This window comes from Thermobia domestica, chromosome 4 (genome assembly GCF_964235325.1).
Source record: "Thermobia domestica chromosome 4, izTheDome1.hap1.1, whole genome shotgun sequence".
NCBI classification, from domain to species: Eukaryota; Metazoa; Arthropoda; class Insecta; order Zygentoma; family Lepismatidae; genus Thermobia; species Thermobia domestica.
In genome coordinates, this window is record NC_137457.1 from 311523578 (window position 1) to 311543186 (window position 19609).

Consider the following 19609-nt stretch of genomic DNA (forward strand, 5'->3'; position numbering starts at 1 on the left):
GTGACCAAAGTACACGAAAAAGTGACCAAAATCTCATCATGCCCCTTTTTTCCTTTGTCAATTTCTCCATCACCTCTCTCTTTCTTCGTTGTTTTGTTTCATCTTTTCTTTTTGAGCTTCCTCCTTTCTTATGTTTTCTAAGTATGCTTTGTAGTTACGGTAAGCACACTTAGCAGTTGTAAGAAGCTTCTGAGTAAATAGAACCAGTTCTGGCCTATTTCCGAATTTCTTCATCCCAGACATTATATTTAACTTAGCATTAAGAGTTCTCTAAGCCATGAAATATTCAAATTTATCACCTACTCTTCAGAAGAACATACAAGATGCATAACACAAGACGAACATAATGAACCACACAAACACATACAACGTTGAGCGGAGCGTCAACTATTACGAGAGAAAACTAAAAGACTATTATGATAGAACAAAGAATAGACACAGAAGGGTTCTCAATCCCACCTTGAGAGCTTAAGTATCCACCAACTATCTACTGTGCTTTAGAAAGAATAAAAGCTGAAGTGAGAATAAAGCTGACTGTTTCACATGTGGCAGCAAGTACTGAAGCTTTCAAAAGTGTAATGAGTAACATCTTCCTGCCCTTTTCCATTTATTTTTATATTTTTCTTAGAAAACTGCCAATGCAAAACATAAATCACACGAAAAAGTCACTTTACCTCCCCCCCCCCCAAAAAAAAAACTTTTAGTGACAAATTTGTAAAAAAAAAAAGTAACTTTTAGTGACCAACTTGAAAAAAAAGTAACTTTTAGTTAAAAAGTGACTCGCTATGAGTCCTGCTGTATGAGTCAGAAATATGGACAAACTTCTATGTACAGAAAACTACTATTTATTAGAGCTGCAATTATATCTGTAGCCATTCTACTGTAAATAAAAATTGTTGAAGTGCATTTTCGTATTGTTTCGCATCCTTTTCCCACCATTTGCGGATTATGCGCTGAGTTCTATTATCCGCAGTTGCTGCGCCACCCAATTTTGCGAATAATCGGGGGTTTACTGTACAATGTATCAGGTTGTCTTAAAAAAAATGGTATTGGGCATTTGCAGAACAAAATTGAGAAGACAGTTACTGTTATTCGAAAATAATGTTATGAAACCACAAATACAAAACTGAGTGCTTGAGAGTGAGAAGAGGCTATGCCACAAACAGATATTTTTGAGAAAACTGAAGTTTTATTAGACTAAGTACAACATGCATAACGTATGGTTATTGTTATTGGGCAATGGCTTATTTGCCTTCAAATATCAACAGGGTAATTGGAAAAATTGTTAGCAGCAACAACAGGAACTGTATCTACATCAAAATTTCAGGTTGTGTGGCATAGCCCCTTCTCACTCTCAGGCACTCAATTGTACTCCATGACCTTTTGCCATTTTTCCGGCAACAACATTAACTCGTTGGTACAGGACGTCTGTGGACTCTGGTCAAAAAATTGTGACACGTTGTTTTGACAATTTTAAATTAACTTAAACTATTCAGGGAGTTCTGCAAAGGTAATATATATATATATATATATATATATATATATAGGCTGACGGTGTCAAGTCTGAGCTATACGATGGATGAATTAAGCCTCCCACTCAAGTGCTTACAATTTCTGACGGGTCTTCAAAGATGTATACAGTTTAGCGTCGTCAGCGCAATATACAACATCCTTGCTTTTGACCAGTTCCGGCTGTTTCTTTTAAATTGCTAGTTGCACTCGCGTTAACTATGTACAGGTCCGAATCTATTGTTCTCGCCCAGCGACAACAGCTCATGAGGAACGATACCTTATTAATCCCACCAAAATGCACAGCATAACCTTTCTAGGCGTCAATGTGAACTTTGCTACACATTCTGGAGCTCCCCCTTGTTTCGACCATTATCTTTTCCGTACATTCTTGTCGTGTTATCCACTTTTTACAATCCGTGATCAGCCACTTCAGAAATGGGTACATTCGATACATTCAGTAGAATTTCGCAGACATTCGAATGAGTTTTTTTAACTACAATTATGTGACACCCAAACGTCGAGCTTCCTTTTGTAGCCAGTTCTCTCCAAATAGTTTAACATTTGTTGATGAATCTTGACAATGTCGTGACTGCTTACATGACAGTTTTGCTCGGGTTTTGCAGAATATCATCCACTTGAATGTAATGCTTATTATTCTTTTTAATATTCCATTGATAACTTAATCCTTCAAAACACCTTAAACTATTTCTCTAAGAAAAATCTAGAAGATACAATTTACTGGTGGGAAGAGTTGTTTTTCGAAGAATTTCTGCACAATGGCCAACACAATTTTGTTCGTACTCTAATAAATATTTTAACAACCCCGCAATGTGCCGCAAGCCATTCTCAAAATTTGGTAAATGCAATTTACTAATAGAAATGAATTTTGTTCGGCCGATTTTCTAGAAAACGACTACAATAAAGATGTCGTTCTTTATTTCATTCTAACATGCCAATATGTAATTTTTCTCTTAAAATTCTGGAAGGGTAATTGACTGGTGAAATTAAGTTTTGCTCGAACTTTTTGTCAGAAAGCGATTCATTTATTTTGGACATAAAGGGATGAATTTGGATTTAAACGGCACCGGAAGTGTGACCAGGGCTCATAGTGGTCTGGTCTCTTGTAAATAGTTGAAAAGTGATCAAAAGCACATGAAAAAGTGACCAAAAGCACACGCAAAAGTGACCAAAATCTCATCATGCCCCTTTTTCCTTTGTCAATTTCTCCATTACCTTTCTCTTCCTTGTTCTGTTTCATCTTTTCTTGTTTACTTCTTCTTTTTGAGCTTCCTCCTTTCTTAGGTTTATTTTAAATATGCTTTGTAGTTACGGTAAGCAGACTTAGCAGATGTAAGAAGTTTCTGAGTAACTGGAACCAGTTCTGGCCTATTTCCGAATTTCTTCATCCCAGACATTATATTTAACTTAGCATTGAGAGTTCTCAAAGTTATGATATATTCAAATTCATTACCTACTCGTAAGAACAACATACAAGAAGCATAACACAAGACGAGCATGATGAACCACACAAACACACACACACAACGTTGAGCGGAGTGTTAACTATTACGAGAGAAAACTAAAAGACTATTATGATAGAAGAAAAAATAAACACAGAAGGGTTCTCAATCCCACCTTGAGAGCTTAAGCATCCACCAACCATCCACTGTGCTTTAGAAAGAATAAAAGCTGAAGTGAGAATAAAGCTGACTAGTTCACACGTGGCAGCAAGTACTGAAGCTTTCAGAAGAGTAATGAGTAACAAACAAGTTTCTGCCTTTTTCCATTTATTTTTATAATATTTTTCTTAGAAAACTGCCAATGCAAAACATAAATCACACGAAAAAGTCACTTTACCTCCCAGAAAAGTAACTTTTTTTTTTTTTCAAATTTATCACTGAAAGTTACTTTTAGTGACTAACTTGAAAAAAAGTAACTTTTAGTTTTAAAAAAAAAGTGACTCGCTATGGGCCCTGTGTGACTGTTCGTCTCAGCTACCCCGAAAATCATGGATTAGACATTAATATTGGTCATTTTCGATCATTTTTTTAAATCTCCCCCTCCCCCAAGTTGAGGGGCTGAATTTGGATTTAAACGGGATCGGAACTGTGTCTGTTCATCTCAGCGACCCCAAAAACTATGGATTCGATATTATATATAATATCGGTCATTTTCGATCATTATTGAATATTTTCTCCTTCCCCTGCCGTAAGTTGCACCGTCAAAGTGAAATGATAAAAACCATCCCAGGCTCAAACCTCATCTATGCTGAAAGTTTGATCGGGATTGATCTCGTGGTTCAAGAGATATTAAGTCACAAGCATGCTGACTTTCATTTTTATATACATAAATTTCATCAGCTACCCAATTTGACGATAGAGCTATACGAGAACAGTAATTACGGTCTGGGTGATATACGTTACGTGAATGAGTCACATACAGAGATGGCTGATGGCTGATTTGGAGTTTAGCGTTCCCTACAGCGTCGAAGCCACGCTTAATGTGGGATCCGAACTACATAAGTTCCCACCAGGAATCAAATCCGGATCTCCCGCGCCAAAGGCGTGTACGTTAACCACATAACCATAAACACACACACAGATGTGAAGTGGTCCTACCATTTGAGTAAAATATTAGAGTTCTTGTTTAAAATATGTACGAAGATTGAGTGATCCTTGTGGACCTATATTTATGGATATTGAATTAATTACGAAACAGCAACGGGAGCTATATTCGTTGAAATATGATGATAGCTGTTGTAATTCTAACAGAGCTAAACATAAAGGAAAATCGTAATATGTCATTGTTCTGAGTTAATATAGAAGTTAGACTTAGGTAATCCTTTCATACAAATTGATGGCGGTGTCCTGGAAACTGGCATAGATAGCATTTACTACCGAAGGTCCAATTTCTGAGTTTCCTGTGTGCATTATTAAGGTCACGACTAACTTATAGTGTTATTTTTCAAGTGGAAAATAACAAGATACACACTTTAAATGTCAACATCTGCCAACTACACCCACCACTTACACCCACCAATATATTATAGGGTATTTCTCTCGAAAAAAAAAAAGAAAAAAAAGAAAACGGTTTACTAATGAAGGTTCTTATTTTATGAATTTTGTAATGAACAACTACAACAGTTTTGTTCTTTTTGTATAAATATATATCTCCTTAACATCTGATAGTATAATCATTTTTCTGAGAAAGAGAGAGAGAGAAAGAAGTAGAAACAGGTTACTGGTGAGCAGTGGCGGCGATTGGACGTTAAAAGTGGGAGGGGGGTCAAGACATGATCTAAATATTTGTATATTAATGTTAGTTTTCCTAGTTGTTTCTAACACTGTTTGATGAAAAGTTGTATAACTAATAGGATACTATTTTTTTCAGTTAAAATTCCGTATATCGTAATTCATATTTTATTAAGTAAACTGACAAGAGCAACACAAGTGGGTACTACCCCTTTGTACTCTTAAACAACGAAAGTGTAAGAAGAGATTTGATTCCTTAGAATTCTCTCTGAAAAATTATGGGATCAGATTATTTAATAACAAATTTGCAAAACAAATAAATAGAAAGGATAATATTAATCATAATAATGAATGATGAGGCTTGTATTTTAGAAGTTATATTGAAACTGGAGATTAATGAACAACTTATATTTTTAATTCCATACATGCCATAAAATGTATGTTATTAGTCTTAGAAAATGAAAGCCAGTAAATAGTACAAGCATATGTCACGACATTTAAAGAAATACGCAACTGCAATATTAATTGTTTTGACTTGCAATTAAAACGCAATTTCTGTAACTTTCTTAACTCCTCGGGAAGACAAATAACCAATACGTACTTACGCAACGGCAAATATTATATGGCACCATTTTTTCTATGAACCAGTAATACACACAAAAACTTTACATTTCCAAGTGAAACTATATACATTAAGGGGTCACTTCGAAAAAAGTAGGGGTAACTGCCCCCTCTATAAAAATTGCTTTGGTGATTTTGTTCATAATTCATAAATAAATATTTCAGTAACAAACAAACAATACCGTTTGTAACATTTGAATTTCTTATATAATCATTGTTGAGAGTAGTTGCCCTGGAAAATTAAACGTGTCATTTGGAGGGAAAATTCCAACTTTGCCAAAATGAGGTTTTATGGCCAATATGTACACATTAAAACGACGCATTCATTGCATCCATTGGGAAATACACTTTACAAGACATATGGTTTTGCCAAGTATTCGATGGCATAACAACATAAATTTAAAGAAACAGAATATTATGGCCAATAGAAGTTTTCGGAAAATCATATATACGAAATGTTTCCCTTCTTCAAATGACACGTTCAAGTATAAAGAGACTTTCTCAAAGTCAAGTGGTGTAATAGTAATCACACCAGTAACTGTCTTTCAGATGATCCTGTGTTCCATATAATTTTCCAGAGCAACTAGTTCCAACCATGATTGTATACGAAATTCAAGTGTTACAATCGGTGTTAATATTGAAAAACGCCCAGCGTGGACAAAACTTAAAGAAAGGAAATTCACCAGTGCATACAGAAATCCCCCAGGTAGGTTACTGTTTATTTATAAGATGTATCCTACAGTATTTATTAGCTAATATTTCATTAGTAAGTCTACACTATGGTATAATTCACTATTCTTTTAAACTTCTACAAAGGGTAGTTTATTGCGGTTGAGAGTTTTATTCGAACAGTTCGTGATTTAGCTCATATTCGATAATTAAATTTATGTCATAATCTACTACTTTAGGAAAAATCCCGAAAGGATGGTTTGTTGATAAGGTGAATCCTCCAGTCTTTTCATGAAAGAGGAATACTTCTATTCTGATGCAGATTTCAGTCTGTGTCACCATTTCCACTAAATTTGTTCTTTCTTTCTATATTTACAACGGTAATTCCAAACGTAAGGTCTCACTGTTTACTTCATTTTAAAGCTTGTACATTTATCTACGAGGTTTGTCCGTAAAGTTATTAGATTGGCCGCTGCGCGGCGCTCCAGTCGCCAGCAGCGCGCTGCCCGGCAGGGCGTTTGCGAAGAGAGGTCTAAGCTACGCAACGCACCGGGCGACAGTCGCAACCGAGCTCTGATGCAATAAGGATCACGCGTGGCGCAAAAGCTGTTTTGAGTTCTTGTGACGGCAGAGAACGTGAGAAATAGAGCGTTCGTTGAAGCAACACTACGTGATTACAGGAGCGATCTGGACGCCCTTCAATGAGTGGTTTGGACAAAAATGTGGCCAAAGTGAAAAATCTGGATTCCAACCGTTGTTCGCTCCATGTTTTCAACGGTCTCCTGTCCGTTCTTGAACTCACTGAACCACCGGAAAACCTAGGCCCTTGACAGGGTGTGGTCTTTGTAAGCCTCCTTGACCACGGCAAGTGTCCTGGAAGCGATTGTGCCCAGGTAAAAGCAAAGAGCCGCTTGGGCACGTTGCGTACCTTAGACCCCCACCACAAATACATCTGCCGCGGAGCGCGCTACTGGTGATTGGAGCACCGGGCGGCGGTCAATCTCATTACTTTTTTTTTTTTTTTTTTTTTTAATACATAATCGCCATTTCGGTCGATGTATTTTTGTAGGCGCTGTAGTGGTTTTTGTATGCCCATGTCATGCCAGGTCACCACCACGTGTTTAAGGAAGTGTTGAACGTCATCTCACGCCTTGTCGTTGTTGCTGAAGCACATTCGGGACAAATATTCTTTCAACTTACGAAACAGGTGCTAATCACTAGTTTGCTCAACCTTCGCGACTGTCTCATTAGTAATCGACGGTCTTCCTTTCTTTTCTTCAATACGACCAGCTGCAAACTCCTGACACCGCTAGCAGACGTTTTTGATATACATTCACGGCTCGCCATACACTTCCGTCAATTGGAGGTAGATTCCAATCGGTTTAACGTCTTTTGCGTTCAAAAACCGAATAAATGTGCGAACTTTACACTTGGCGGTAGCGCCAAACGGGAGCTCTATTACAAATGAAGGGTAAGGGGGGAACAAGGAATGTCACAAAACTGCATTTTCGAGAAAACGGCTTTTTAATATTGAAAAGCGCGTAAAAAGAATAGGGTTAGTCAAATCTTTTACTCTTTTTACATGGTGATTTCTGCATTTACGCATGCATGGCATATACAGTAAAATAGTCACCAACAGATAGGACAAAGCACCCGATAAAGCACATACATGAACATTCCTTGTTTTTTACCCTTCAAATGGTTACCACACTAAGACTACGAGTTCCAGCAGGCTTATTTAGGAGTAGGCGAAACAACAAATTAAAATTGTTGCCAACAGCCGCAAGAACAGTTTCCCTGCGTCTCCAGCGCTTTGGAGACTTTACTTTTGAGATTATCCTTATATTCCGTTTTTTTCTCTTCCTTCCTCCGGTAAGCTATTGCACTTTTATCTTATTTATATTTCCTTTACTTTCACCGTGGACTTTCGTATTGTATTGTATTTTATATTTATGTTATACTAGCAGAATACCCATTCTTCGCATGGTGAGAATATGTTTCATTTTGGACATAAAGGGCTGAATTTGGATTTAAACGGCATCGGAAGTGTCATTGTTCATCTCAGCGACCCCGAAAACTACGGATTTGACACTAATATATCGGTCATATTTGATCATTTATATATATCTTCCCTCTACTCCTAAATTGCACCGTCAAAGTGAAATGATAAAAACCATCCTAGGCTTGAACCTCATCTATGTTGAAAATTTGATCGAGATCGGTCGGGTGGTTCAAGAGTTCACAAACATAGTCACTTTCATTTATATATAAAAAGAGATTTTTTTGTTCCCTTTTTCCTCCTCGTAAAATTCATTATTGTAATATAAATATATAATTAAAAATTTATTTAATTCTTCATTGTTTAGTGTTAATATTTTTTCTATTAAATAAACACCCTGTTCTTGGATATTATGTAGCATAGTTAACAAATTTTCTTAACTTCGCAATTAAATTACATTTAAAAATGATGTGGTTCATATCACCAGTTGCCTCATTACACCAATACAGCGGGGTACCTCTTAAAAGCTTTCTCTAAAACATCTGTATGAAGTGTGTATCTTAGAAGTTGTATAATACGATTTCTTTTTATATTCTTTAATTGGCTCCCATGGCTTAGGGTCTGCAATGCCAGCTTCGCAATTTTTTTGAGAACATCTACAACAATTTTACATATCTATTATCTATACTGATAATATACTCTTGTTTGTGATTACATCACAGGCGAACGGTGAATCGGCTGATATTAATTTTTAAACATAATATCTATCTAGAACTGGATTTTTGTTAAGTCATTTTGATTAAAAGCGTACAGTAAGTAGGGTAGCAGGACTATAAAATTTTTGAAAAAAAAAAAAAAAAAAAACTGCAATTGTGGATTCAGTAGTTATTACATTTAAATGTCATCAGTTTTTCATTGTTGCACGTCAAAAAATATATTCCATTGTTTCTAACGTAGAAATTCAACAAACTACACAATGTCACCGAGAAAACGAACAAACTTAATTCGGAAAACCAGATATATACTGAGCCTTCTGCAGAATCGTTCTTACGCGCGACTGGTGCTATACTGAGTTCGAGTAACATATATTTCCTGCAGTAGTCAGTCCTTTAGTATGACGCTAATCATACGTCAAAACGACTCTGCATAAGAAGGAATATGTCCAACAACAGACTTAGAATAGCACAGGAAGAAGGTATCACACGGAAGAAGTTCGACAAGACAAACAAAGTGACAGCAATCAGAGGAAACGAAACTGGAAAGGAGCAACGGTACCACTCATGCAATTTCACACTTACATACTTGATTCATATTGTAATGTACCACGTGCTTGTGTTTACAAACATTGTACACGTGCCCCTATTTATAAATAACAACTACGTACAAAGGAGTTACGGAGTACTACGATTGCACACGACGGAGACAACAGCGACATCACCTGTTACATGACGACGAGGGAACAGCAGCGTCTATATAACCAAGAGGATTCCATGGACAGCTACCAGTCTCGAGTGGTCAATCCCTCCTTTAGCTTGCTTCGGAGCTCTAAGAGACACCAAACCCAAAGCTTCTAGTTTGCTTCGGAACTCTAGGCTTTTCCTTTCCTCCTGGTTAGAATGCTTCGGAACTCTGTCGGGATTCCTAACCTCAGTCACTTAATTTACTTTGGAGTTCTGTCGCTTTTCAAATCCCCTCTCTGATTGCTTCGGAGCATTGGGGATTCCTAAAATCCACTCAACTTATCTTGCTGCGGAACTCTGTGGAGATCCTGCCCATGGCTACTCGAGCCTTGGGATCACCCTTTTATGCCTTGGGATCACCGCCTCACCTGCAGTACCTATATAAATGAAAGGATTCCATGGACAGCTATCAGTCTCGACTGGTCAATCCCTCCTTTAGCTTGCTTCGGAGCTCTTGGAGACACCCAACCCAAAGCCTCTAGTTTGCTTCGGAACTCTAGGCTTTTCTTTTCCTCCTGGTTAGAATGCTTCGGAACTCTGTCGGGATTCCTAACCTCAGTCACTTAATTTGCTTTGCAGTTCTGTCGCTTTTCAAATCCCCTCTCTGATTGCTTCGGAGCATTGGGGATTCTTAATCCACTTCACTTAGCTTTCTGTGGAGATCCTGCCCATGGCTACTCGACCCTTGGGATCACCCTTTTATGCCTTGGGATCACCGCCTCACCTGCAGTACCTATATAAATGAAAGGATTCCATGGACAGCTACCAGTCTCGAGTGGTCAATCCCTCCTTTAGCTTGCAACGGAGCTCTAGGAGACACCCAACCCAAAGCCTCTAGTTTGCTTCGCAACTCTAGGCTTTTCCTTTCCTCCTGGTTAGAATGCTTCGGAACTCTGTCGGGATTCCTAACCTCAGTCACTTAATTTACTTTGGAGTTCTGTCGCTTTTCAAATCCCCTCTCTGCTTGCTTCGGAGCATTGGGGATTCCTAAAATCCACTCAACTTATCTTGCTGCGGAACTCTGTGGAGATCCTGCCCATGGCTACTCGAGCCTTGGGATCACCCTTTTATGCCTTGGGATCACCGCCTCACCTGCAGTACCTATATAAATGAAAGGATTCCATGGACAGCTATCAGTCTCGACTGGTCAATCCCTCCTTTAGCTTGCTTCGGAGCTCTTGGAGACACCCAACCCAAAGCCTCTAGTTTGCTTCGGAACTCTAGGCTTTTCTTTTCCTCCTGGTTAGAATGCTTCGGAACTCTGTCGGGATTCCTAACCTCAGTCACTTAATTTGCTTTGCAGTTCTGTCGCTTTTCGAATCCCCTCTCTGATTGCTTCGGAGCATTGGGGATTCTTAATCCACTCCATCTAGCTTGCTGTGGAGATCCTGCCCCTGGCTACTCGAGCCTTGGGATCACCCTTTTATGCCTTATATTTAGAGAAGTTGCATTATTGTACTATTCTTGTAGAATACTATTTATAGGGAATTTTATAATAAACCGATAGTGGGAAAAGATTCCGAATCCATAATTTTACTCTACTAATCCATTCACAGGGAGAATTTTACAATATGCATGTCATGGGTTAAACATTTTGGAAAGAATAAGAGCTGCACCACTTGAAATAAATTTTGAACATTTAAGTGAGCTGATTTTTCACCATTCTTTTTCGATTGAAATACATATCCTAAGGTGAAGGAAGAAGTTTATACACACGTTTCAAATAATTTCCATAAACTTATTTTTCACGTGCTGAGAATGGGCGTTCAGCTAGTATTTCTTAACAAAAAGAAACGAACGGAATTTTACATCAATACAGCTAGAAACAATGATTTAAATGTTACACCAACAGTCTAAATACCTACAAAACTCTATGTATTTTTATTATTTTTATTATTCTATGCCTTTCACAGACATTAAGATGCCCTTCAGCAGATAAGAACCAAGAAAAACTCGAAACATACTCACGATACATCACCCGTCTAAGTAGTGGAACATTGAAGGCGGCCCAGTTGTGTATTTAAAAATATTCAATATACCTTTACTAACGATAGTTAACCAGTAAGCAACGGAATGAGACAGAAGACTTGAGTCGTTATCTTTTCTTACCTTCTAACACTTTGCAACAACAATTCGACCATTATTTGTTAGTGTGATCGTGCTGCAGGTATTTTCCAAAAAGAAAATGGGTGGACCATATTAAATAAGTAAGCTGAATTTGAAATTAATTATTTATCGAGGTAGTACCATAATGATTACAACATCATTTGAGGCTTGTTCTTGAAATACCATATTCACTGGATGCTTTCTAAGTTGATTTAGTCCAAGACTGCACAAAGTATTGCATCATAGTCATAAGATTTTCTACTGTAGTACACATTTAGGCCTACTTGGTCTGAAATGGTCTGCTACAGACTAAACTATTCAAATCTTTAATTTAAGAGGCTGACGTACTAAAAATAATACAAAATTTACCATTTTTCTTTTGCTTGCTTTTCATAAGTAAAAAGGAGATAATGAAATGCAACTTACTACAATCATCGATAACGTTATCCTACAACAAAAAATATAAACCTGAAGAATTTTCAGTGTAGTCATCCATATAAATTACAGTGTTGCCAGAATAACCTTTTCCCCAAAATCTAAGTTAAGGCAGCGACTAGAGGAAGAAACTCAACTGCATTTGATTACATATGTTGTTTTTGTATCCTGTGAACTACTTTTTAAATATTATTATTTAATTTTAATAACTGTATGTTAAAACTATTTTGTTTATTACAAACTAAATACAACTATTATTTAAAAAGCAGTTCACAGGATTCACAAGACAACATGATACGTAACCAAATGAAGTTGAGTTCGTTCCTCTAGTCGCTGTCTTACATTAGATTTTGGAGCAACTGTTATTCCGATAGTACTGTAATTTCTATGGACAACAACAGTGAAAACTCTTCAGATTCATATTTTCTGTTGTATAATAACACTATTTATGATTGTGGTTTGGTTTGATTGGTCACACGGTTATGCTTGCTAGGCTAAAGGAGACGTGGACCTACTGATTATATTTGAATCCATTATCTATGATTGTGGTAAGTTGCCTTTCATTATCTTCTTTCACTTATGAAAAACAAGCAAAAGAAAAATGATAAATTTTGTATTATTTTTAGTACGTCAGACACTTAATTTATGGATTGCTTGTCGAGATGGAAGTACAATGTTAAAAAAAAAAAGAAAGAAAAAGAAAAGAAAGAAAGAAAAGATAAAACAAAGCTGCACAAATAACTCAATCATATCTTGATAATCACGACAGACCATTTAACCACCACTTTTGAAGTACGAACACACATTCATCCTTTGATACTTTCTGTTCACTGTAAACTAACTAAATTACGAACGTAACAGTCACAAAAGATTGAACTAACTGTGATAGTATTTGTAATACATGCATCATATATTTTTTTGATAAATTTAATGCTTACCTGCTGCCTTGCAACGTTGCGCGGAGGCTTTGCTACAGTATCCACATAGGCAAGCTTTGTTTGTCTTACAGGAAGTGCCTGTATACGAGACTTCTGACTAATATTCTCCGTTAAAGCCTTCAACTTTGCTTCTCTCTCCTCTAAACAGCGCTGAAAAGGAAATTAATACAATTTTGAAGATAAAATGAACACTAAATTTTCTTTATATACATGATTACATTTACACATGAACATACGAATTCTTTGGAAGCAGCCGAATGACTAGCATGTCTTGTCTCAATTCAATCGCCAGGGGAAAAGAAGTATATTGAACGCGGAACCTTGTAAATACAAATTTCTTCCCATAGCTAAGCTATCAGCTATTACAAGATTTAATTATCACAAACTAAAGACTCGTTGGTGCATTGTATTATATGTTATTTCCAGTCAATTATGATTAGGAATTAGATTTCGGGGCTGATTAGGAATTAGATTAAGGCCATTTAGCCTGTCACGTACATGAGAGACGACGTCCCTCGGCAAGCACATTATCCGATGAAAGGGAAGGAAGGAAGCGGCCTGGGGCTATTATATTAGATACCATACCGGCATTTGCCTGGTGTGAATGAGAGAAACCCAGGAAAAGCCTCACTCAAAACGGCTGGCTTAAAAAAGCTGTTATACTTTTTCGACCGAGTGTCACCATCGGGAAACAAATCCGGGACTCCTGATATGAAAGGCGAGAACATTAGCGACTATGTCACACGGGACGATTTTTTTTTTTTTTTTTTATACAATATAAGAATTTAAGATAATAGGAACTAGGGTGTATACGATGACTGATGTTTAGAATGGTACAGATGCTTTCTTTACTAAATCTTCATATGGCATGCAAAAGAATATCATAGCATTAACCATAAAAGTGAAATGGAGAATCAGTTTTGTCTGCACATTCAAACTTTCAATTTTTCTGCAAGATACACTGTTTCCTAACTGTTTCAGATTTTTACATTGTTAGTTTCCCGAAATTTCTTTTTAGTCCAAAAATTTTATTCTAAAAGTGGACGTAAATACATACATCGCCAAGACAAAACCAACGTTCAGATCGCAACAGAAAAATGACCCTGCTTTAATAATGCAAACAACGTCATATATGTAACCATTTACGATAAAAGTAAAGTAGAACTACTTTAAAAGTTTATGTTATTAGATTAGCTTAAAATTTTCAATCTAATTTCAATAGATATAGGGCGGCATTAAACCCTCAGATTCCATAGGCCATAGAGTGAGTGAGTGTGATATAGTGTAACAAACACTTGAAAAAAGTGCGGGCAAATTTTGACTCCCCTCACCCCTTGATACCAGACGTAGCATATACTTGCTTGGCATTCCTAGGGCTAATCTCACATACTAATTGTTTTCTGTTATTAACGGTTACAGTCCTGAAACTTTACAGTCAAACCTTGTATTATTCATACCACATTGACACTTAGTACCGTACATGGAACTTTATTCATTCAGACATATCCACGCTAAATATATAGGCACGAGGGAGTTCTTGCTCTTGATATTATCTTCAGTTTAGCCTCTCACAATTTTGCTCTGTAAAATAATAGATACTGAGACACTTACACTGACACACACCCCACAAGACTAACTACTTCGAAGACCCTTATATTACTTTTGCTGTTTCATTAACTACAAAGCTGGACAAGCGAAGGAACTGGATTTTCCTTTACTCGAGTAGTGGAATACATACTAACATTACGCTAATAAGCATGATGTTAATTATGAATTTTTTAAGTTCATCATAGAATAGTCAGTTAAAGAACAAATGAAATATTTAAGTTTTACGTCCCACGTTTATGCCTGTTAGGCTAAAGGAGACTCTGATGATGATGAGATGAGATGAGTGAAATGGTGGAATGAAGAAAGTGGGAGGAAACGGAAGAACTCCGAGAAAACCCACGAGCACGGTGTTTGTCCACCACAAAGTCCACACGGCGCGAGCTGGGATCGAACCAGGGACCCCAAGCACCGGAGGTGAACGCTCTACCACTGAGCCACCGCGACCCCGTAGTCAGTTAAAGAATGTAAGGAGCCTTATATAAATTTCTCACACGTCTCTCTGTTCCTTGAAGACAGATAAAGTGTATAATCATTTGTGATATTTTTTTTAAAAATATACTCGGTTTACCTTCTTCTGGTAGTATTATTTTTTTAAATACGTGTTCCTATTCCTTCCATATTTTATTTATTATTGGGGTTTCCTAGAAGATGTGGAAAACGTATTGTAACTTGGAAGATAACTTAATATAACTAAGTCCATAAATTTTGCTGAAAGATTTTCAATAGTAATAACTTACTTGCATTTAAACATCTTTCTTCTTTAGGTGTACCTCAACAACTCACCGCTTTTTATACTTTACACACATCTATATTTTACAAACTCTTTTGATGAAAAACAGTTTTAGTATCGCTGTTCATTGGCCTTTCATATATACTGTAACAATAACTTACGGAAATATGTATATGCTATTAAGGATAATGGTCTGTATCTTATGATATCATTATCTATGGCCTCTATCGTATGATGTAATTTCCTTTTTTTTAAATGGTAAAACATGTTGAAATTTGTTCTTTCTGGATAGCTCTATATATAGTATGAGAGGAAGCCATAGCGAATATAAGTAAGTTCGTTTATAAAGAAAATTAATTATAAAAATAATAAGTTAAATTCAGACAATCCACGAAAAATACAGTAGTTCAAATAAATTCGGTTTCTTGTGTTATCATCTGAACAGTTGGTAGGGCTATATGAATTATTTTTGGAGTATTTTTATAATACAACGAACTCAGTTGAGTTGAGCTGAGTTGAGTTTGGGTTTAACGTCCCGTTCAGCAGCGAGGCTATATGAGACGTGGACCTACTGGTTAACGTGGAATTCGAACAACATGAGCTTCCGCCGGGAATCGAACCCGGGTCTCCCACGCCAAAGGCGCGTACGCTAACCGCTTAGCCACGGAGGATAACGAACTCAGGGCTATTATATAACCTAAAACGTTTTTATATATATATAAATGAAGTCACCCAATTAGTTTTCAATTCGTCATTTTACTTTTGTGTATATTTCTTAGTAAATTATGGTTGTCAATTCGTATTTGGAAACAATTTCATTTTTGGTTATTTTTGTCTGTCATGAGTAAAATATTTTTTGTTGTTGGCTGGTTCATTGCATTGGTGTTTAGCGTCCCTTTTAGTAAAGAAGCTAGATGAGACGTTGAATTAGAACCAGAAACACCTACAGTTTAAGGTGGAATCAGGTTTGGTTTGATCTGTTTGAGGTTAAAGTCCCACGATTATGCCTGGGCGGCTAAGGGAGACGTGGACCTACTGATTATAGTGGAATCCGAACCACTTTTTTTTTTGTTCAACAGTACCCCCACCGGGAATTGAACGCAGGACCACTCACACCAAAGGCAAGCGTGCTAGCCACTAGGTCAAGCGGGGGTTCCGAAGGGGAAAATCAGAGCCACCGTAATGCAAAATAAAATGAAATGAAATCTTTCAGTTTAACGTTCCACGAATATGCCCGTTAGGCTAAGGGAGACGATGAGTGAAGCAAGTGAATGATAATGGATGAATTGGTGGAATGAGAAAGTGAGAGTACCCCGAGAAAACCCACAGACACGGTGTTGTCCACCACAAACTTACTTGGCCAGGGATCTGTAGGAGAAAGAAATAAACAATAAGTGGGTCGAAAATGTACAATGGCAAGAAAGACCTTGTTTAGAGTGCCACTGAATTTTTTTTTTTTAAAAAAAGACAAATGAATAATTATTGATTTTAAATAAAGAAGGTTTGTTGTTTAATGGTTAAGAAGTTGTGATATAAGATGATAGCAAGTTGAATGCTTTTTGTGGAAGAATTGTATATCTAAAGTATCTAAAAGAACATTAGAATGCCAGTCGTAAGTTGATGCTAGGAATTGTATTAAGAGAGTACTGATTAAATGAGTAGCGTTTATAGATAGTGTTATTCTCTGAATGGTAACGATGATTAATATGGAAGCCATTCACAACTTGTAAAAGGTGTTCATCATAGGATATTTATTTTCAGAAGTCTAATTTGAAATAGTATCTTTACGGAAACGTAACGTAATCTATTTAAGTAGTACCGGGATCGAACCAGGGACCCCAGCACCAGAGGTAAGCGCTCTAGCATTGACCATCGTGCTTCCTATCACCGTACTGCGTTCAAATTTTTCAAGGCTCTTCTACCGGGAATCGAACCCGGTATCCTGTTCATGAAAGACGCATGCGCTAACCACAACAACAGTGGAGAGGGCATTTATTGTTGTTGTAATAAAATCTATATATTTAAGTTTATACCAAATATGATATATATTTTAACAGCATTTTTTATCAGTGTAATTCAGCGTTTCCCAACCGGTGTGCCGCGAGGAAATCGAAACAAAATGATTAATTCTATAGCAATCAAATTCCAAAACGCAGGGAAAAATGTGTATTGCACATTACTATGAACCTCTACTATGAATCTGCAATTTTAAGTTTCATGTACTTTTCTGTACATTTCTAGTGTTGAAAAAAGTATTTGTTATTGTTATAACCATTATTGCTTCTTTATTGTTGCAGACTATTTCGTAATTTGAAAATTTAAAATATCATTCAATCCTTTCGACAAATTACCTATATTTGTGTTTTAAAAGTAAAAGAGATTTGTTTGTTCGTTCGTTATTTAGTGATCGTCCTTCTTAGTAAAAGGTTGGATACAGTTTTCGAAAAAGAAAGCGTAATTTTAAAAACCTGAGTCCAATATTTCGTTGCAATTGTTTTCTGTTTTTAAATTAGAAGGAAAAATAAGCATAGTGATTTACCACAGGAAAAAAACAGTGATCGACCTTTCTTCTCTGTGAGAAGGAGATCAATAATCACAGAAAAAATACCACGGTATCTTATATTTACAAATAATAATATCTATAAGTGTGCCGCGAGAATCCAAGTTACACCCGTAGTGTGCCGCAAGTTGAAAAAGGTTGGGAAACTCTGGTGTAATTAGTGATCATAACGTGAACTGCCTAAGTTCCCTTATTTTGTGTTTTTATATATATACGTGGGTCGTTCAATATATTAAGTTTCCCTAAGCTATAAAGAAAATATTTTTTAAGATACATTTGTAAACTATACATAGACGTGTATGTGAATTCTTCACCTGAACATATAATTCCCATTGAGATTCAGGCATTTGTCTCAACGTTTCATCAATTTGTCCAAACCCTTTGAAAAATAATTAGGGCTCTGGCTATGTAGCACCCTCCTTACATTCCGCTTCACTTCATCACCAATTGACTAGCACTTTCCTTACATTCCGCTTCGCTTCTTCATCACCAATTGACTAGCACTTTTCTTACATTCCGCTTCACTTCTTCATCACAAATTGACTAACACTTTTCTTACATTACGCTTCACTTCTTCATCACCAACTCACTAGCACTTTCCTTACATTCCGCTTCACTTCTTCATCACCAATTGACTAGCACTTTCCTTACATTCCGTTTCAATTCTTCTTCACCAATTGACTAGCACTTTCCTTACATTCCGCTTCAATTCTTCTTCACCAATTGACTAGCACTTTTCTTACATTCCGCTTCAATTCTTCATCACCAATTGACTAGCACTTTCCTTATATTCCTCTTCACTTCTTCATCACCAATTGACTAGCACTTTTCTTACATTCCGCTTTACTTCTATATCACCAATTGACTAGCACTTTCCCTACATTCCGCTTCACTTTTTCTTCACCAATTGACTAGTACTTTCCTTACATTCCTCTTCACTTCTTCATCACCAGGTGACAGAAGATCATGTCGCTTATGTCGAACCTGAACTGTTCTTCAGGGAAACGCAATTCGACATAAGTGATCTGGTGTCTTATGAGAAGAACTTGACGATAACGCCCACCTCAACTCAGCACGAAAACAAGACACAAAATTGAAGATTTAGGTTGGGAACGTCTGCTCCACTCTCCATATAGCCTCAATTCAGCTCCCAGTTATTTCCATCTTTTTCCGATATTAAAGTCTGCATTGCCAGGTGAACGTTTTGAAACAGATGAAGAAATGAAGCGAAAGGTACGGAGAATGCTAAATAGCCAGAGCTGTGATTTAGTGCAAAGAATTTGGACAAATTGGCCTCAGTGAGCCATATACCTGAATCTCAATGAGGATTATGTGGAGAGGCGAGAACTTGAAAAAAGAAATATTTTACAGCTTAGGGAAACTTATGTATTGAACGACCCACGTTTAATATATATATATATATTATATAGTAATAGAAAAATTAATAGCAACTCTGGAATTTTACGCATTTGTAAGGATTTTAAAAGAGTTTCTGCATAAATATGCAGACATACAATAGTATATACGTCAAATTAAAGTAAATTTTATATAGAATCCAAATATACTCACAGAAGTTACGTATCTCTACAACAATTGATGATATTCAACAAAATATGACGTCAATTGCTAAGTGAAGTGAAAGTAAGGTGAAGTTAAGTGAAGCATACCCAATTGATTTTGGCTCAAGCTAATACTTAATTGGATGTCCACGCTTAGTAAT

General features: G+C 36.7%; 1 protein-coding gene across 2 annotated transcripts in view; it reads right to left on the reverse strand.

The window, feature by feature from the left end:
* Positions 1-19609, reverse strand: part of EloA (transcription elongation factor elongin A) — a 79986-nt gene that overhangs the window by 26448 nt on the left and 33929 nt on the right. For both annotated transcript variants that reach the window (XM_081756499.1, XM_081756500.1), the window contains exon 6: positions 12992-13141. In XM_081756499.1, the coding sequence (XP_081612625.1) occupies positions 12992-13141 (150 nt within the window). The remainder of the gene's footprint in view (positions 1-12991; positions 13142-19609) is intronic.